Source organism: Mastigoproctus giganteus, chromosome 5, assembly GCF_048544385.1.
Source record: "Mastigoproctus giganteus isolate SK-2022 chromosome 5, ASM4854438v1, whole genome shotgun sequence".
Lineage (NCBI taxonomy): Eukaryota > Metazoa > Arthropoda > Arachnida > Uropygi > Thelyphonidae > Mastigoproctus > Mastigoproctus giganteus.
This window is the reverse complement of record NC_143579.1, coordinates 10,329,019-10,351,572: the sequence shown is the minus strand read 5'-3', so window position 1 is coordinate 10,351,572 and position 22,554 is coordinate 10,329,019. Positions and strand designations below refer to the sequence as shown.

General features: G+C 38.2%; 1 protein-coding gene across 1 annotated transcript in view; it reads left to right on the top strand.

Moving 5' to 3' along the window:
- LOC150085164 (huntingtin-interacting protein 1-like) overlaps positions 1-22,554 on the top strand; it is a 637,041-nt gene that overhangs the window by 77,647 nt on the left and 536,840 nt on the right. The window contains exon 6 of the mRNA XM_090373855.1: positions 20,466-20,542. Coding sequence (XP_090229981.1) covers positions 20,466-20,542 — 77 coding nt within the window. The remainder of the gene's footprint in view (positions 1-20,465; positions 20,543-22,554) is intronic.

Below are 22,554 nucleotides of genomic sequence, written 5' to 3'. Positions count from 1 at the left end.
TATTGCTTTCGTAAAGGCGACTATGATGGTCTGAGACTGTATTTAAATTCTGTACAGTGGGACCAACTGATGATGTTACCAACAGCAAATTCAAAATAGGAAGCATTCAAAGAATTAATCTTGGAAGCTACTAGGCTTTTCATACCAACTAAGAAATATTGTTTAAGGCAATAAATGGATATCAGATGAACTAATGAGACATGTGGCAGCCAAAAAAAATTTCCCGAGTTACCCTGAGAGAGAGAAGGAAGAAGGGAATCACCAAGAAGAGAAGAATGATGATATCCAGCTCAGGACCCAGGGTGTGCCAAGCCCATACTCACCCAGATGTGAGCCTCTATAAACTGGTATATAATCAAGTCACAAAGGAGGTTAGGCAGGCAAAGGCAGATTACAAGAAATCTTTGGCAAATAATGCAAAGAAAAACAGCAAAGAGTTCTTTACTTATGTAAACTCTAGAAGGAAGAAGATGAATCAGATTGGTCCACTAGATATCAATGGTTCTACTGTTGATGATCCTGCTCAGGTAGCTAACAAACTGAATGAGTATTTTGCATCTACATTTACATGCGAGGAGCTATTCAGAGAGGGGAATACCAGAGGTGTATTAAACTATGGTAGTGAGTTAAATGATTTTTTAATAACTGAGAGCAAAGTTGAGGAGAAATTGTTGAAAATAAACATAAAAAAGGCACCTGGGGTGGATGGGATCTATCCATTTATATTAAAGGAGGCCACAAAGGAAGTAAGCAAACCTTAGTCATAATTATGAGAGCTTCCTTGGACTCAGGAGAGGTAGGCTGCATGGGATACGTATAAATTAACAGGTGACACAGAAGCCTATGGAAGATATTATTATTAAAATAATATCTTCTATTATTAAAAAATTCCTGAGTTACCCTGAGAGAGAGAGAGAGAGAGAGAGAGAGAGAGAGAGAGAGAGAGAGAGAGAGAGAGACACAAAAGGTGAAGGGAATCACCTGAGTCCAAGGAAGCTACCTCAGGTAAGGTAAGTGCAATAGTATCACCTTTTGATACTATTGCACATGGAAAACTACTGTACAAATTGGAGCAGTATGGCATTAAGGGCAAAATGCTCTTATGGATAAAGGGATGGTTGAGTGGGAGAAGACAGAGTGGTAATCAATGGACACTGCTCTTCGTGGACTAATGTTATATTAGTGGAGTCCCCCTGTGCTGGGTCCATAGTTGTTCTCTGTATTTATTAATGCTATTGATGAAGATATACTAAGCTTAATGTCTAAGTTTATAGACAATACGAAGGTTGGCAGGGTTGTTAATGACACTAATAACATTACGCTACTGCAACAAAATCTAGAAAAGTTGAGCAGATGTGCTTGAGATGTGGCAACTGAAGTTTAACATTGATAAATGTAAAGGATTGCATATGGGTAGCAGTAATCCCAGAGTAACATAATGACTGTGTGGTACTACACTCAAATTGGTAGAGAATGAAAAGGACCTGTAGGTAATTGTGCAGTTAGATATGAAGTTTTCTGAGCAGTGCAGGCAGTCTGCAAGAGTAGCACATGGTGTCTTGTCAGTGATATATAGGAATTTTTCTATCAGAAATAATCAGGTTATTATCCCCTTTTATAAGGCAATGGTCTGGCAACACCTTGAGTACTGTATATAGGTTGGAGGCCTCATTTTAAGAAGGATGTAGAGCTGCTGGAATTAGTACAGAGAAGGGCAACAAGATTAGTGAATGAGACAAAGGATTGCTCTTATGAAGAAAGGCTTAAAATTTGCAAATTTTAGAGTTTTGTTTTTAGAGAGTTTTATTCATCCTGATGACTAGGCACCTGCAAGGTGATCTGATTGAATTGTATAAGGCCTTGAATGGTTTGGGTAAGCTCAATGCTGTTGGGGTTCTTCCTCTTGCCCAGATTAATTGCCTGAGGCACATAAATTCAAATTGAGGAAAGACAGTTGTAGAATAGATGTGCAGAATTTGCCTTTAGCCAGTGTGTGGTTGATTGCTTGAACAAACTGCCATCTGTCATTGTAGAATTTGACGGCCTTAAATAAATTCAAGGCAGGACTAGACATCCATTTAGAGCAAATGGATGGGTGAAATGGGAAGGTTGTTTTTTTTTTTTTTTTTTTTTTTTTTTTTATTGGCTGATGCTGAATAAGCTTAATTTCTTGCATCATATGCTCTACTAATGGTAATGCTCTTACTGAGGTCGTGTAAGTATATGATCGTAGAGAAGGTTTGTGCTGCAGTGGAGGGTAATGTAAAGTACATTTACCCCAGAGGCTCATATCTGGTGAGTATGGGCTTGGAAAACTCAGGGTCCTGAGCTGGATATCATCATTCTTCTCTTTCTTGGTGATCGCTTTCTACTTCTGACTTTTCCTCTCTCTCTCTCTCTCTCTCTCTCTCTCTCTCTCTCTCTCTCTCTCTCTCTCTCTCTCTCTCTCTCTCTCTCTCTCTCTCTCTCTCTCTCACACACACACACACACACACTCGGGGAATTTTTTTTGGCTGGTGCAGCATTAACCTCGGGCTTCCGTGCATCATATGGCAAATAATAATAATAAAACAGATCAGCATGGACTTCACATTTCTTCTCGCTTGTCAAGCTTTCTTCAGTTGGGGTAAAGATGGGGTGTTCCACTGCGATGCTTTGTTTCTTGGTCATACTCATATACCCAACTCTCGTCACCCGTGACGACCATAGAATGGAAGTTTTGATCACTCCTGGCGCATTCTTGAAGATCTCTACCAACTTCCGTATGATGCTGCTTTTGGTCTTCACTCAATAACTGTGGAACGAACTTGGCTGCAATCCTTCTCATGTTCAACTCGTCTGACAAAATCTGTGACACGTGCCATACGTTACCCGACAATGCCACAAGTGTCATGGATAGTCTGCTCGATGATGGATGCCCATAGTGATTGTCGTCATCAACTGACATTTGACCATTTTTAAAATGGTTAAACCAGCACTAGATCTGCATCTGGCCTGAAGCATTGTCACCAAAAGCTTGTTTCAACTTGTGGGTTTCTGCTGTTGTATTGTTAAGAAGGAAACAAAACTTGGTGCGTGCATGTTGCTCTCTCACATCAGCCATTGCATTGATTGCAAACTATGAAAAACACACTACTAAAGAACTGCACATAAATATTCATTGACTCTATCCAGCCTGACGCCACGTGGCACACTGATTTACAGAGAATGCATGCAGTGTTACATAGCACCACAAGTCTGTACTAGACATAGTTCCTGCGCAGCATTCAAATTTTGGGAATATTTGGGTAGCACCTTGTAAATGCTTACAAAGAATAATAACATAAGATTCTGCCTACCAACATACAAAGTAGCTTGCATCAAAGAATGCCACTCACATGACTGTTGGGGCGTTGCATTGATAGAATGGGGTTGGCCAAGCAGAGTAGGATGTGGCACCAGTGTTTTCAGTGGTAAAATATCATTAATGTATACTTGAATTGATTCCAAGATGTCAGAGTAGTATACAAGTAGTGACAAGGTCAAGGCCATAAAATCCTCCAGTAGATAATCACTGTTTTAACTTGACTGCATAATTTGATGCATACATGCTGTTCAGCCAATCGTCTGAGTTGATAATGTTGAAACATTTTCTTACTTCATGTGTGCTGACCAAGGTTACTTCATGTGTTCTGACAAAGGTTACTTCATGTGTGCTCACCAGGGGACTTCAACAAGGTCCCTATTGGAAAAATTTGACATTGAGCCATATGTCATCGTGGCAGCATAGAAACCCAGACATCTACCACTTTTCCTCTAGAAGCTATTGGAAGTGGCATCATTGCAGGAACCCTATACCTTGTTTCCTGATTATGATTCTAATTAAGTTGCTGATTCAGACACTGAGAAACATGTTGAAAAAATCTCATTCATTTTTATACTAATGGGGTTTAAAGGGATTGCCAGATTCCCTTTATTTTGAAGGCTTCATTTTGAAGATCTTTTAATCAGAAGAAATGTGGTTTAATTGAAAGTTTCCTTTTTCTTTTTTTGAGAAACAAAGGGGGTTCTGAGTTTGGTCTATAAAAATATGTTGCATTAATATAAAATCAAGGCAGATAAAAAATCAGCATAATCAAATTTTTATTACACTTGCCATTACTCATTATATTACAGTTTGAATTTTTTTATCATGTTTATATTTCATGCTTTTTTTTTTAAACTTATACCACTTTTCCTCTAAAAGCTGTCAGGATGTAACGATGTTAACACTAAACTAATCAAATTTTTATTGAAAGAAAATACCTTGCAAAGAGATAACTTACGAGAAAAAAAAGGGGGGGGGGGGAAGAAAAGAAAAAGCTGTTTCCTTTCTAAGTGGCTTGGTATTGGATTCACTTTCTCTTAGTGATTTTCTATATTTATTTTAAAAATGAATAATAAATAGATGGAACTAAAGATAAAATGATCCAGCATGCCTTCTTTTTAAATTCTGAAGCAAGATGATACTGGCTGCAGAGGGGGGTTGTGGACAGGGGCAGATTAAGGATGTAAAAGACCTCTGTCATATTTAAATTTGAGGCACCTAAATAGAAAGGGTGCAAGAATATTTGCTGATGCTATCGAGGCAGTGTTAGGGACAAAGGAAAACTGCTAGCTTGGGAGGATACAAGGACTAATAGATTAACAGTAGCCACTGGCAGAGGTGAAAGTGATTCTTGAAAGTGAAAGTGATGCTGCTTCTATTGGAATGAGCAGAAGCCTGGAAGACAAGATGCAAGATATTTCAGAGACTGCTGGGAGTCATTGCAGTACAAGTAAACACATGGGTTGTGTTAAGGTTAGGGCTTGCATAAAACAGAGTTTAACCGAAGTTTACTCTTAAAACCGATTTTCTCAGACTTAGGGAAAGTAATTAAAAGCTTATAACGCAGGTATTTATTTTATCTTGGGTAGATTGTACAAATCGTAATCAAATCTTTTAAAGTCTATCACCTCTTTTAGTAAAAAAAAAAAAAAAAAAATTAAAATGCTCTAAAAAAGTAACCAGCTTGAGATTATACAAAATTACAAATTGTATTCAAATCCTTTGAATAAAAACTATCTTCTCATATAGTAAACAAAAAAATAATAAGCCCTATAATAAATAAATAAAAATAATGTGAAAAAAAAACAGCTTGGAAAAATTACTTTACTATTTATTGCTCAGCTTTTTTCTGAAAATGAACCTTTAAAAAACACAGTATATTAAGCATTTTTCCTGATAGACTTGACGTTATTTTTATGTTAAAGAGACCAGTGATCGAAAACACTCTCTCAGATTGGACACTTGTTGGTTTAATGGTCAGTAGTGCTCTATAAACTTTCTCCAGCATTTCACTTCTACTGCTAGTTGCCTCCAAAATTTTTAATTCTTTGCTGATTTCCAATTCACTTGGATATTTTGAAGGCTCTTCAGTTAATCTCTTTATTACACTATCATACTCTCGCATGAGTGTATCTCCAACATCAGAACTAGACGAGTCTTTGTTTTCTTCTAAAAGAACAGTTCGTTTATTTTCAGTTTCTTCGTTCTGTAAGATGTAAAATCTTACAAGTATAATATTTTATAGAAAAGTGAGATTAATTTAAAGTAAAACTTATAATATAGCAATATGGGAGAGCGAAACCTTACAAGTCAAGAATATTACTAAGATCACTCGCAAGGGATTAAATTAGACAACGTCTATACAAGGGGAGCAGTAAGCTGAAAGGCTATTAGCAACCTGGGTACACTTAGACTCCCAGCACACAGACAAACCAAAACAATAGAAACGAGTAGCAACTGCTGTTAGTAATAGGTGTTAACTCTGGAAAACAATGGTGCGGCGGATCATGGTACTGTCGGGACATTTCTTTGATCGGTGACACCTGGAGAAGAGACAGGAAGTAAATACGGGACAAATGCTGGAATTAGAGTTAAGACTGGCGTCTGGCTGTCGGTGATGGCAAGTTTTGTAGATAGTGTGAAATTAGTCTGCTAAAGTATAACTATAAGCGGCTGACTTCAAAGGTACAGACAGCCTGAGAAATTTTACAAATTTCTTAAAATAAGAAGTTAGATGGAGCAATAAGGAGTCAGCTTGATAAAATAAAATGGGCAAATAAGAACAGAATGAAAGTTGATAAAACAAGAAAGATTGGTTAAGACTCAGAACAAGGGCCGACCTGACACATAGGGGCGGTACGTAATTCAGATGAAAAAGGTGAGTGAAAGGGGGGAGAAGAATGACAAAGTTGAGAATCTTGTCGGTGTTTCTGAAAATGGGATAGTCAAGAACACAGTTGAGTTTTGTCGGTGTTTGTCGAAATGGGTTAAAAAAGTGACTGAGTAAGAAACGCACAGAACCCCGAGTTGAGTTTATGTGGGTGTTTATGGAAATGAGTTAGGGAGAGACAAAGTTGAGATTCTTGTCGGCGTTTGGAAAAATGAGTTAGGACAAACAGTTGAGTGTTTGGTCATAGTAGAAAATATGAGTTCGTGACAGTTGAGTTTTTTGTCGTGTTAGAAATTATGGAGTGTAAGGAGAATAAGCCTGTCCGTCATTGGAAGGCAAGAGCAGTGGCCGTATGCTATAGTCTAATCCACATCGGAAGAAAGGCAAGGGTAGTGACCCGAATGCAACTGTGAAATATTTCTTAATTTAATAAGAAGTTCTTAATAGGTGGAGCGGAGAAGCGAGGGTGGCACCCTATGAGCTATCTCCTTGTGGATGAGCTGTAAAAAGTGGAGTAGAGAAGGAGTTAGTGTGAGATGCCCTGTGAATTTTCTTTTTGTGAATAAGTTTTAATAAGGTGGAGAGGGAAGGAGCGAAGCCGAAAACTTAGTAGCTCGATGAGAAGGAAGGAAGCAGTGAATGGAAGGTAGCCCAAATAAGGTGGAGAAAGGATGCCAGACCCATGCAGCCAAGAGTTCCTGATAATTATCTGAAGCAGATTCAGGAGAAAGCAGATGAAGGAGATCCTCAGAAGGTAGCCTGAGAGCCTAAAATGGAAGCTTGAAACCGCCCAGGAAAGGAAAGGAAAGAAAAAAGATAGAAGTAGGTGAGATATTATTAAGTACTGTAAGTTAACAAGGACTGTTAGTGAAACAGTATAGTAATTAATTAAAAAAAAAGGGGTAGCACTAGAAGTAAAATGATAGATAAATTATACAAACAGAGTTTAATTAATTAAAAAAGGTTATTGTAAAATGCAAGGGAAACGAAGGATGAGTAATAGATTAAATTGTTGTTCAAATGATTATAATGTGTTAGAAGGGTAGTAAGGTTTATATGAGAAGTTTTGATTATGTTTTAAGGACAGATAATTGAATTATATAAGAAACTTTGAATATGTTTTAAGGATAGATAATTGAATATAATGTTTGTATTGATGAAGAATTGTTGGTTCATCTGAAAGACTAATAACAAATAGAGACTTTAGGAAAGTTAAGATTGGTCTTCAGTGTATTGTACCAGAATGGTGAGAACACAGAGTATAATGATGAAAGTAGCATATTGATTGTTAATATAAGAAACAGAATTGTGTCCAGGGGTAAGTGAAATAGATATGGTGAATGTATATAAGTGTTAGGAGTTAGTTAGGGCAAGAAGAATGAATCAAGTGTTTTCATATAATGGCCAACTCAGATTAGCTAGTGAAGGGAAACAGAAATAAGAATAATATATGCACGGTTTCCTTGATTTTACTTTGTATGCATATTACATGTTTTCTTATTCAATTGTATATTATGTTGTGTATATATATATATAAATAAACTTTGTTGTTTATTAATTTGTTGAGTTTGTTATTCCTGAACACTCAGCCTTTCCGAAGGGAATTATACATAATTGAGAAGTTCCCTTGAATCTGGAATTCTCCTGTGAAGCAAAGTCAGATGTGTACGTGGGGGTGTAAGGAATAGAGGTCTATATAGTTATAAGGGAACAGAACAAATAAGGAATATTTAAAAAAGAATTATTATTATTAATATAAAAAATAAAATTAAACAAAATTCCCATTTTTCATTTACCCCCTCCCCATAATTCAACGCTAAGACTCCTTCAGAATGTTTTGCAAATAATATCTGATAAATCTCTTCAGCATGCTTTTTCAAAACTTGCTTACTTGGAAAATCAAAAGGTCTTGAACCTGAATCTTCTTTCCTAAACTTTTTGGGGTTGTGTAGATAGCTCAGCAAAGCCACAGTTTGGCAATTTCCTCTTGCTTTGTAACGCTGCAAAAGGCTTTGGTGAAACTTTAAAGCAAATGGGTTTTCTGCTTAGCAAGCAAAAATTCTATTGAAGACTGCTTTAAGTAAGTCTGTATCTTCTGAGGTTATAGCCTTCAGAATCATTTCAACTGGTCGCAAAGTTTCACATAGCAATTCAAGTGTTTTCCAGTCATTGGCAGACACAGCTTCAGTTGACAGTACTGCACATAGAGCATTTGGAATGCAATTTTTCAATTTCAACAATCTCTCAATCAAATAGAATGTGCTATCCCATCTAGTCTTGCAATCTAATATAAGTTTATATTCTTTCCCATTAAATTTTGCTTTAACAAAATTTTGTAATATGTCATTTTTGGTAGGCAATTTTTGAAAAAGCTTGCAATTTTTTCTGACTTTGTTAATAGTTTGTGCAATATTGGCTATTGGATTGAAGAAATAAATGAGCTCACCGGTAAAGTCAGTTTGATAAAGCATGCTTTGCTGTCTTTCTTCAACTTCTTCATCATCACTACTTTCTTCATTATTTTCATTGTCTTTGGGAGACTCAGACTGTGGCACCATAATTGATTGCTTTTTCATAAAGTACATCTATAACTGATACAATGGGCTATACATTGTTGATGATTAGGCGTAATTTGCTTGCCAAACTTAATCATCATTGCTGCTCCATCGGTGGTGCAGGCAACAATATCCTCATCCAAGTTCAAACCAAATTCCTTTAAGTGTCCATTCACAATTTGCTCAGTTCTTCTGCTATCAAGTGAACCATTAATCTCAATAAGACCTAACGACCAATGATTGTCTTTTGAATGCACATTTATATTCATATACCTTTTATTTTGTATAGACCTATATTTGTCTAGAGTCAATGAATACTATGCACCCAAAACCAATGAATTTTTGAAATGCTGAATGAGTTCTTATTTCTTAGTTTTATAATAATTCAGAACCATATTTTTAATTCCATTCACTGAGGCTGGTGGTAATTTATCGTATTTATTTCTCTGAAGGTGAAGGCTTGATTGTATAAACTCACTCTTGGCAATTGAATTAAAAGAAAATCCATCTAAAGCAGCTAATTTTGAAATCTCTTCTTCCATATATTTTTTAACGATACAGTTTTCTAATGTTCTTACCACTTTTACGGGAGGTTCACTGTTATCTTGTTTAATGTCAATCTGATGCATTTTCTTTAAATGCAACATCAAAGATGATGTAGCTCCTCCAGACGACTTCATTATCTTCTGACATTTCGAACATTGTGCTTCATCTTTGCTTTTTCGAGCAAAATAATTCCGTACATTTGATTTCATCTTAGACATATTAAGACTAATAAATATTAATTAGTAGGAATTTATATCACCGACAATTTTAAATAAAAATATTGAAGATAACAAAGGCACAATACTGTGCGTCACTCTCGCAAGCACTGAATGAAGAATCTAAACGAGGCAAGTTTCAAAATTTTCACGAAAGAAATTTTTTATTTATTTATTCGTATTTTATTTATTTATTTTTTCACCCAATTAAATCTATTGTATTTTCAAAATTACATAAAAGCTAAATTTGGTGAAGCTGCTTTTTGCAGAACATTTGATCGCAAATTTAATAGGAATAAAGAAGCAAAAAACTTTCTACGATTGAAATTTGATGCAATATTCAGCAAATCTGTTCTAGTGGGTAACCATCAATAAGGCGGGTTCCATAACTTGTCTGGCGAACAAGATAGATGGAACGGAGAAATGTTGAGCATTTTCTTTTACTCTATCGCTCCGACTCACTCAGTCATAAATGAGTACACTTACATCGTGCCATGATACAGGTGGTAAGATAAAAGGAACCCCTCCTAGATTTGGACCACTTGCCCATGAGATTCGCACCTTAAAATAAAATAAAAAACATGTTTAAAACATAAAGCAGTTGAGCGATCCAGACAAACGAACAAACAAAAGAAAATGTGCGTAACAAAAAACTATATTCGAGGGCTGACTAAGAAAATATTCGAATCCGGTTTTAGAAGCTCGGTTTCGGTTTTAACAACTCCATATGAAAACCGGTTTGCAAGCCCTAGTTAAGGTAGCTAAGAATAGAAACTTGCATGTACACTAATATACTTGCATGTGCACCAATGCTAGGAGTTTGGTAAATAAATTTGATGAATTTGAGGTATTGATCAAAGGTGGATATTGTTGGGATATCAGAGACGTGGTGTCACACAGATATAAGGAATGCAGAACTGGAATTTGGGGAGTATAATGTGTACAGAAAGGATAGACAGGATAGGAAGCGAGGAGGAGTTATGCTATTAGTTAAGAAACACAAAATCCGAGGAAGTGAAGCCAGTCGACATCGGTGGACAGTGCAGTGTCGAGTCAGTTTGGTGTGACATAAGCATTGGGAGATCAAAATTGAGAGAAGGAGTGTGCTATAGGCCTAATGACTCTGATGAGTATAATAAGAAACTGTACAGGGAAATAGTGGGCCAGTAAATCAGAGAGTCTTATAATGGGGGATTTTAATTTCCCAGATATTGACTGGAATTTGTGGGTTGGTCACTCACACACTAGCAAGGCTTTCGTGGATTTATTGGACGATTGTTTTCTACATCAGCATGTTCAGGAGGCAACTAGAGGGAGTAATACTCATGATTTGATTATCAGTAGTGATTCTTCATGCATTAAGAATCTGCAGATAGAGGAACTACTAGGTGGCAGTGATCACAGTGTGCTGAAGTGGGATTTACTCAAAGAGGTAACTACCTTCAGGGGTAAAGGGAAGGGTTATTGCTTTCGTAAAGGTGACTATGATGGTCTGAGACAGTATTTAAATTCTTACAGTGAGACCAACTGATGATGTTACCAACAGCAAATTCAAAATGGGAAGCATTACACACCAACTAAGAAATATTGTTCAAGGTTTAGGCCTAAAAGGATGTCAGATGAACTAATGAGACATATGGCAGAGAAGAAAAATGCATGGGATACATATAAAGGAGGTTAGACAGGCGAAGGCAGATTACGGGAAATCTTTGGCAAGGAAAGAAAACACAAAGAGTTCTTTACTTATGTAAACTCTAGAAGGAAAGGGATGAATCAAATTGGTCCACTGGCTATTGATGGTTCAACAGTTGAGGATCCTGCTCAGGTGGGTAACAAACTAAAAGAGTATTTTGCATCTACATTCACACAGGAGGAGTTATTCAGTAATGGGAATGCCAGAGGTGAAGTAAACTCTGGCGGTGAGCTAGATGATTTTGTAATAACTTAGAGGAAAATGGAGGAGAAATTATTGAGGATAAATATAAAAAAGGCACCTGGGGTGAATGAGATCTATCCAGTTATATTAAAGGAGGCAGCAAAGGAAGTAAGCAAACCCTTAGCCATAATTATGAGAGCTTCTTTGGACTCAGGGGAGGTACCCATAGACTGGAGATGTGCAAATGTGACCCCAATTCACAAAGGAGAATCAAAGGCTGACACAAGTAATTATAGACCTGTGAGTTTAACTTCTGTTCCAGGAAAATTAATGGAGGCACTGGTTAAAGAATCACTGCAGGATCATCTAGACAAGACTTCAGTTATAGCTCGGACACAGCATGGTTTTGTTAAGGAAAAGTCTTGCCTGACCAATTTGATTGGATGCTATGATGCAGTCACAAAAGAACTGGATGCAGGGAATGACTTTGATATTTTATATTTTGATCTTAGAAAGGCTTTTGATACTGTTGCACATGGAAGACTGCTACACAAATTAGAGCAGTGTGGCATTGTAGGCAAATTGCTGCTATGGATAAAGGGATGGTTGATGGGGAGAAGACAGAGACTGGTAATCAATGGACTCTGCTTATCGTGGACTAATGTTATTAGTGGTGTCCCTCAGGGTTCAGTGTTGTGTCAATTATTGTTTTCAATATTTATAAATGATATTGATGATGGTATATCAAGCTTAATGTCTAAGTTTGCAGACGATACAAAGGTTGGCAGGGTTGTTAACGACACTAGTGACGCTATGCGGCTGCAACAAGATCTGGAAAGGTTGAGCAGATGGGCTGAGAGGTGGCAAATGAAGTTTAATATTGACAAATGTAAAGTACTACAAATGGGAAACAGCAACCCCAGAGCAATGTATCAACTCTGTGGTACTACACTGACAGTGGTAGAGAATGAAAGGGACTTGCGGGTGGTTGTGCAGGCAGATATGAAGTTCTCTGAGCAGTGCAGACGGGCTGCAAGAGTAGCTCATGGTGTATTGTCAATGATATATAGGAATTTTTCTAGCAGGGATAAGGAGGTGATTATTCCCTTGTATAAGGCAATGGTCAGGCCACACCTTGAGTACTGTATACAGGTCTGGAGGCCTCATTTCAAGAAGGATGTAGAGCTGCTGGAACGAGTACAGAGAAGGGCAACAAAATTAGTGAATGGAACAAAGGGTTGCTCTTACGAAGAAAGGCTTAAGTTTTGCAAATTACAATGTCTGGAGACTAGGCACCAGTGAGGTGATCTGATGGAGGTGTATAAAGCCTTGAATGGTTTGGGCATGCTCAATGCTGATGGGATTCTTCCTCTTGCTCAGAATAATCACCTGAGAGGGCATAAATTCAGATTGAGGAAAGACAGATGTAGGATAGATGTGTGGAAATTTGCCTTTACCCATTTGGTATTTGGTTGGGGGAACAGACTTCCATCCCTTGTTGTGGAAGTTTGAACAGAGGGGTGAAGTGGTTATTTTTTATTTATTTATTTTATTTTATTTATTTATTTATTTTTTTTTTTTGGCTGATGCTGCATAAGCTTGCTTTCTTGCATCAAATGCCTCTGCTAATGCTAAGTTGATAGCCTAAATAAATTTAAGGCTCAGCTGGACAGGTATTTCGAACGAACGGAGAGGTGAAATGAAAGTTTTTTTTTTTTTTTTTTTTTTGGCTGATGCTGCATAAGCTTTCTTGCATCATATGCCTTCTACTAATGCTAATTACCTTGACAACAATGTTGCAATGCTGGAGGCTATCCACACAGCTACAAAGAACAAAGAAAATGGTCTTGTTTCTTTTCCATTAATCCTAATGGCTGCCATAGCAGTCACTAGGATTAATGGAAAAGAAATGAGACCAGCAGGAAAAGGAACCGCTAGCTTGGGAAAGAAGACTTCAGCCGAATATAGAAGAATTAAGAGTCAATCGACCCAGTACCAACAGGGTAATAGAAGTAAGAAATTGATTGAAAAGATGGAGCATCCTCAAGAGAGACAGTGTCCACAACAAAAACGAGACCGGAGAATACTTGGACACACTGTGAAGCAGAATCTCCTCGCACTCAACAAGAGACTAAGTCAATACAAAGAGAGCTCCCAGAGGAAAATAAACAACCGAATCTTCGATGAGGACCAAAGAGCATTCTACAGGAAACTGGGAGATGATAAAGCAGGAAACAGACCACCTGAGAAGAAGACAATCGAGGAGTTCTGGGCAAATATCTGGAGCAGTGAAGTAAAACATAACAGTTGAGCTCCCTGGATAGAAGTAGAATGGAAGAAAACCAAGGACGTACAAGAGATGAGAGAGTGGGAGATTAGAGGAGAAGAAGTAGTAGTAAAACAGTCGATCAGGGACACCCCCAACTGGCGAACCCCAGTAATTGATAACATTCACAGTTACTGGTACACGAAGCTCACACACAAGCACCTAGCAAAGCAATTCACTCAAATGATAAGCCACCCGGAGACAATCCTGAAGTTTCTCACTTAAGGAGTCATATATCGGAAGCCTAAAGATGAAAATACAAGAAACCCAGCAAAATACATCCCAATCACTTGCCTCCCAACGATGTACAAGATCCTGACCAGCTGCATAACCAAGAAGATATCAGACCACGTAAAGAATCAGAACATAATGGCCAAACATTATGCAAGGAGAAAGCAGAAAGGATTCAAGGAGCAATTAACCATAGATGCCGCAGTTATGGAGCAAGCCTACAAGAATCACCACAACCGTACATGGCCTACATAGATTACTGCAAGGCCTCAACTCCGTACCTCATAGCTGGCTATTAGAGACCCTGAAGATCTGCAAGGTCAATCCGATAGTGCTAGGAGCAACAATGGCAAAATGGAGTACCACCATTAAGTTTGAGAAAATCACAACCAAACCAATCCCCATCAGAAGAGGAATCTTTCAGGGAAATGCTCTGAACCCACTGTGGTTCTGTCTAGCACTCAACCTGCTATCCACCATGCTTAATGGTAGCAAGTATGGATATAACCTCAAAGAAGGAAGGAAAAACCTGTACATCCTCACCCACCTGATGTACGTGGATGACATCAAGCTCTACGTGGCAACTGAGAAGCAATTCCAGCAATTACTCTGGATCACCGAAGAATTCAGCAAGGACATAAAGTTGGAATTTGGTCTAGACAAAACCCACACACTGCACCAGAGAAAATTAGTTAGCCGAAACTACCAGCTGCTGACTGGTAAAGAGATCAAAGCTATGACAGAAGGAGAGACCTATAAATACTTAGAGATGATGCAGGCTCAGCAGTTAGAGCACAAGGAAATCAAGAATACCTGACAGAAAAATATCATCAGAGACTCAGAAGCCTGTTGAAACAAAATTGAACGGAGGGAACACAATTAAAGCCATAAACACCTATGCAGTTCCAGTATTAACATACCCCTTTGGGGTCATAGATTGGACTAACACTGAGCTGGAGGATATCATGTGAAAGACAAGGACAATGATGACCAAGAGCCACCAACACCACCCGAAGTCAGCAGTGGAGAAACTAACAATAGCTCGGAAAGAGGGAGGAAGGGGCCTGATAGAGCAACAGAAAACAGCGATAGTTAACCTGACTGATTATTTCGAGAACAACAGAGCACCACTCCACCAGGCCATAAGGAAGATAGATAAGTGGTATACCCCACTCAACCTAACCGAAGAGCCCCTCCCTCACAGATGGCACAAGAAATGAAGCTAGAAAGATGGGCAAAGAAGACACTACAATGACCCTCATCAAGATCACATCGATAACATTGCTTCAAATGCATTGCTCACAAGTGGGACGCTCTTCCCCGAGACTGAAGGATTTATGCTGGCCATCCAAGACCAGGTAATCAACACCAGAAACTATAGAAAATACATCGCAAAGGAGCCCGGAATGTCAGATGACATTGACGATGCCACCTGGCCTCAGAAACGATCCAACACATCACAGAGGGATGCAAGTGATCACCCAGACTGAGTATACTCGTAGACACAACTACGTAGTCAGGATAATACATCAGAAGCTAGCGAGGAAATACCACTTGACCAAAGAAAGTGTGCCATACTACAAGTACGAACCCCAGGCAGTACTAGAGACCCCAACTGACAAGCTGTACTGGTACTGTGCCATACTAATGGATAAGACCATACCGCACAACAGACTGGACATAAGCCTTGTGGACAAGATGGAAAAGGCTACCTACCTGATTGACACAGCGGTTGCCAACACTAGCAATGTCCAGAAAACCCATGAGGAAAAAATTAGGAAGTACACGAACCTGACACAGGAGGTCAAGGAGATGTGGCATATGCAAGAAGTAACGACCATCCTCCCGATCATCGTGTCAACCACCGGTATGGTGCCAAAAACCCTACAAAGCAGCCTAGCAGCAATAGGTCTCCCAGAGAACACCTACAAAGAACTCCAGAAAGTTGCAATCTTGAACACCTGTAGGATAGTCATAGAATTCCTCGACAACAGTAACACCAGACATTACAACCATCCTGTGTACTTCCACTCCATGACGGGTAGCAGTACCCGTCATGGAGTGGAATTTCCCAATCAGGGAGAAATAATGAGCAACAATAATAATGCTCTCATAATTTGCCATAATGGTTCAATGCACTCACTTGCTGCCTCCCTTAAAATTATAGGGTATATACCATCAACCTCCCCCCCAACTTACCTGTAGGCTGAAAAGTTTTTTTTATTAAATAATTATGTGAAATTTCAATACTATTAATTACATATTTTTCAACTTCACTTCCATAATTTCTCATTGACATAAAGGGTTTTTCTTCTGTAAATATCGATGCAAAGTAACTGTTTAGTTTATCTGGAACATCAGTTGGGGTAGCTAATACTATCCCATGTCCATTATATAAGGGTCCAATCAGATTTGTCCTCTTCTACTTTGCATTTATATATGTGAAGAATTCCTTATTCCCACTTTGTTTTCTTTGCCAGCAATTTCTCATAATCTGCCTTTGCCAGCCTAACCTTTTCTATGGAACTATTACAGAACAATTTGTAGCTATTATAAGCATCAGTACTTTTTAGTACTCTAACTTTTCCATGCTGTCTTTTTCTGCTCATGTAACCTGGCTGCTTCATTTGGTATCCTACTCATGGAGTAATTTTTTAATGGTATATAATTCTGTGATTAATGTTTTAAAGGTATACCATAATTCAACTGCATTAGCTCTCTACAAAATATCTACCCAGTTAACAGAGGCCACGTTACCCCCTTAAGCCGTCAATTTCCTTTCCTGAAATTACAACCCATTCGTTTGCCTTTAACTACTGCGCACGCGCTCTCTCTCTCTCTCTCTCTCTCTCTCTCTCTCTCTCTCTCTCTCTCTCTCTCTCTCTCTCTCCCCCCCCCCCCCCCCCCAGCATAGAACTTCTTCTGTGAACTAGTACTTTCCCTGACATGTTGATGCAAATAACAATCATCTAGTTAATTTAAAAATTTTGTCTCCCATGTTGAGTTTCCTTCCTGTTTGCTCCAATCAATTAAAAGCAGATTAAAATCACCCATAATAAGACATTCACGCTTATTTGCCCATTCCATTGCAAGTAGAGGCTCTCATCATAATCTTTAATCATCTGCCCTGTAGATTACTCCCACTCTCATTATACCTTTGCTTCTAACTATCTCACCATGCAGATTCTATACTAGCATGCGAAATGTCTGAATCCTTGAAAGCTTTTGTTGCACTCAGGTTGCTTTTGATAAGAAGCATGACTCCACCACCTCTTCCATTTACCCTATCTTTCCTAAATACATTGTACATACCATACTGAAACTCATCTCCCATTTCTGGTTGTCACCGCGTTTTGTATGCCCTATTATGTGAGTGTTACTTGTCCTAACCAGCAGTTTGAATTCGCTCATTTTATTGATGATGCTTCTGACATTTTACTGTATAAACAATCAAGACTTGATGTTCTTGTTTAGTTAACTACCCTTGAAGTTATTTAAGTTTGCTTTCCTGGCATTAGCTACCTGCTTATTTGAAACATTTTTGCCCTCAGAACATCTTGTTAATATGATCTATTGCAGTAACAAACAAGAAATCTTGAGAGATATATATGCAAGCGTTACTTTGACCAATATCATCAGATAAATGTGTATCTATATTTCCCTTGTTCCCTGAAACTAGCAGTTTCCCTGAACTCATGAGGTATCTGCAGTGATGATACTGGCAAAAACCCTTGCATGTCTAGTACTGCATAGAGTATTTCATTAAAATAGATATTTAGTTATATTTATTTCTTTGTTTTTAACATAAAACAAATTTCAAGGAGTTAGTATTGATGTTCAAGTATATACTTGAGAACATGTTATAGTTAGGCTGACCATAATTTCTTGAGGCCAAAACGGGACGGGGAGAAGAAATCTTGTTCAGAAAGAGCAGGGAAAAAAATGTTTATAGGTCGATGATGATGTGCTGGACTGCACATCAGTTCATACCAAGAATATTTTTTGAAAGAATGTATTTTGCTAACAAATTTTGGTCTTTTAAGATCTCATAAAACTTATCACAATCCATATTACAATTTTGCTTTATAATTAATGTGGCTTTCAAGGTTCAACATTTAATCTAAGGTGACCACAATAGGTGTCAGTGGGGCATGGGCATGCCCCACCAGAGGGAAAAATTGGGATGGCAAGTAGAGGAGGAGACAAGAAGACAGCCACATCCCCACCCACCAGGGAAGTGGAGTGGAAAGCAAGCTAGGCAAGAGCTCCTAGCTCGCGTCGCTAATTTGCGCATTGGCAACAAATTTGCTGTTCAACTTTTGCCATAAAGTGACGATTACCTTTAATTTACCACATATCTGACATTCATACTTCTGATAGTGTACACCTAAGAGGATGTTCTCCATGTTTGCATATAATAGAAGTAGTAGTAATAGAAGCATGTGATGCAAGAAAGCAAGCATAAGAGCTTATGTAGCTATTGTTATTTAGTTTTTTTTTAGGAGAATTAGCAACTAAGGCCATACTGCTCCGGGGATATGCAGTGGTCATTCCCTGAACTTCCCACATCCTCCGTATTTGGTGGTCACAGGCTCGAATCCCGGTCTAATCAAGAAGCGTATGCTATGCACTGCCGCTCCTACTCACCTAGCTACGGAGGCGCCAGCTTATGTAGCATCATTCTCCATGTTTGCATATAATAGTAGTAGCAGAAGCGCATGTGATGCAAGAAAGCAAGGGTAAGAGCTTATGTAGCATCATCCAGGAAAAAAAAAAAAAAAAAACCAATTTCACACAATTAACCACCCGCTGGCTAAAGTTAAATTTCCGCACATCTATTCTACAACTGTCTTTCCTCAATTTGAATTTATGCCTCCTCAGGTTCATAATCTGAGCAAGAGGAAGAATCCCATCAGAATTCAACGTGCTCAACCCATTCAAGCCCTTATACACCTCAATCAGGTTGCCTCGCAGGTGCCTAGTCTCCACAAGGTGCGATTTGCAGAATTTAAGCCTTTCTTCAAAAGAGCACCCCCTTTGTGCCCTTCACCAGTCTTGTTCCCCTTCTCTGTACTCATTCTAGCAACTCTACATCCTTCGTAAAATGAGGTTTTCACACCTGTACGCAGTACTCAAGGTGTGGCCTAACCATTGCCTTATACAAGGGGATAATCATCTCCTTATCCCTGCTTGCAAAATTCCTGTATATCATTGACAAGACCACATGACCTACTCTGGCAGCCTGTCTGCACTGCTCAGAAAACTTCATATCTGACTGCACAATTACTCCCAGGTCTCTTTCATTCTCCACTACCCTGAGTGTAACACCACATAATTGGTACATTTCTCTGGGGTTACTGATACATATATATAGTACTTTGCATTTGTCAATATTAAACTTCAGTTGCCACTTCTCAGCCCATCTACCCAACTTTTCCAGATCATGTTGCAGCAGCATACTGTTATTAACAACCCTGCCGGCCTTCGACCTTCGTACTTGGACATTAAGCCTGATATACCATCACCAATATCATTAATAAATATACAAAACAACAATGGCCCAACATCGAATTCTGAGGGACACCATTAATAACATTAGTCCACGTAGAGCAGTACCCACTGATTACCACTCTCTGTCTTCTCCCACTCAATCATCCTTTTATCCATTGTAGCAACTTGCCCTTAATGCCATACTGCTCCAATTTGTACAGTAGCCTTCCATGTGCAACAGTACAGGCAATCCCCCATATAACACGGCCCAACTGCTAGTTGGGCCGTGTTATATGGGGGATTGCCTGTACTGTTGTTCGTTGTACTGTTATAGGTCAATGATGATGTGCTGGACTGCACATCAGTTCATACCAAGAATATTTTTTGGAAGAATGTATTTTGCTAACAAATTTTGGTCTTTTAAGATCTCATAAAACTTATCACAATCCATATTACAATTTTGCTTTATAATTAATGTGGCTTTCAAGGTTCAACATTTAATCTGGATTTCTCCTTCTATTCGTTATGGAAAATATTCGCACCATGGAAGCTGTACTTCCAGGCACCTCTACCTGTGGTTACACGTTTGACTGCTATCTACAATGGCAACCATCCTACAATATAATCACAATTATAGGTTATGTTGCCCCAATATTTAAGTGTTTTTTAAAGTAGTTTTTTTTTTTTAAACCGGGACAAAAATTGACATTTTTACTAAAACAATGTTATGGCTGGGACATCACAAAAAAAAAACGGTACTGTCCTGTTGAAAACAGGACATATGATCAGCCTAGATATAGTACTGTTGTGTCCTGTACGGACAAATTTCACTCTGCTGTATTTTTAGAACTACATTTTCCAAAACTTTCTGAAATTCAGTCTAGCTTGATTAGCTTTAGTGCAGGAGAGATGGGAGATAATTTAAAGATCATATTAAGATTTGCTATTTGATTCTTTTAAAATGTAATAACCTTTTCTTTTTTATTTAAGAATCCACGTTTTCCGGGTAATTTATCAGTTACTGATGATGAACTAGATGATATTGGAGAAAGAGATGTTAATGTATTGTGAGTACATTTATTCATGTGTCTGTTTCTAAATTTGTGTTTATAAATTGTGTTAATGATATTTTTCAGATTGTAAAGTACAGAATTTTCTAATCATTCTAAATACCATTTGGAATTCTGTACTTTACTGTCTAACCAAGTATACTTGTTTTGTACTGTTGTTAGCTTGATCACAAAAGAATTACTTGTGCTAATAAATTTGTAGGTACAACTGTGATTATTGAAGATTTCTTCTGAGTATTTATTTTATTTTTTTTTAAATTGTGAACTTATTTGTGGATATACATGCTTGAATTATTATTATTATTATTATTTTTTTTTTTTGTAGTATTAGAGAAAATGGTTAATTTGTAAACCCAGCATCAGTATTCCCCCTTTTTTCTAGAAGGGTTATGGAAACTGAGGCAAATGTGGTATGCTGCCTGCTACCCAATTTATCATAAAATGATTTTTCTAGTTGTTCCTAATGATAACAAATGTTAAAGAAATTAAAATGTGTAAAAGTTAAGGAGTTTCATGGTTTCCACTGTTTGAAAAGAATTGCGTGTGAAAAACTAGAGGACTATATGCCATACAAATTTTCAAGTATTATTCTTTCAAGAAATGTACATGAAAGTGAATTTCATGTACATTTCAGGTCTTATTTCTTATGTGAAATAAGACCTAAAACATTCAAATTTCATGGTCCCTTCTAGAAATCATTTTATATAGTAATTTTTTGTTTTATTCCTCTTGGGCAGGAAAATATCTGATTGAGTTTCTTTTGCAGAACTATACCACACTGCACGGACATACTGTTTGGATTATTCAGGCCATAGAGTGGGTCAGGCATTGGACTCTATGGCCTGAACATTCAGGCCATAACCTAAATGTTATGCAGGTTCTTCATTGTGTCATAGAGTATCACACATGGCAGCTGGTATTGGCCATCAATATTCAAATTGGAACAGGAGAAATGTCATATGCATCAACTTGCACAAGTCGTGATAGCATTATTGCAGTTGGGATGGTGGAGTGAGCAATGAAGTCAAGGTTCAGCCTGAATAGAGATTATTGACAGCAACACACACACACACACACACACACACACACACACACACACACACACACACACACACACACACACACACACACACACACACACACACACACACACAGATTCATCTCTCTAACATGTGGTGAGAAAAGGATGGGTTTCATGGTGGGGAACAGCAGTGTAGAGAAGCACTATGCCTTCCAAAGTCTTTTAATCACACTGTTAGAGCCCTATGTGATGCTCTTCTACAGCATATTAGCATTAGTAGAGGCATATGATGCAAGAAAGCAAGCTTATACAGCATCAGCCAAAAAAAAACCCTTCCAATTCCACCCATCCATTTGCTCCAAAGGTTTGTCCAATTCTTCCTTGAATTTATTTAAGATATCAACTTCCACTATGACTGATAGAAGTTTGTTCCAGCAACCAACCAACCTGCTGGCTAAAGAAAATTTCTGCACCTCTATTCTACAACTGTCTTTCTTCAGTTTGAATTTATGCCCCCTCAGGTGCATAGTAATCTGTGCCAGTGGAAGAATTCCATCAGCATTGAGCGTGTTCAAATGCCTAGTTTCCAGACACTGCAATTTGCAGAACTTAAGTTCTGCAAATTGTTCCTTCCTTTGTTCCCCCTCACCAATCTTGTTGCCCTTCTCTGTACTCAGTCCAGCAGCTCTACATCCTTCCTAAAATTAGGCCTCAACACCTGTATGCATTACTCAAGGTATGGCCTGACCACTGCCTTATACAAGGGGATATCACCTCTTTGTCCCTGGTAACAAAATTCCTGTATATTATTGACAAGACCCAATGACCTGCTCTGGCAGCCTGTCTGCACTGCTCAGAAGACTTCATATTTGACTGCACGATTACACACAGGTCTTTTTCATTTTCTACCATCCTAAGTGTAGTACCACACAGTTGATATGTCTGTGGTTACTTCTACCCATATGCAATACTTTGCATTTATCAATGT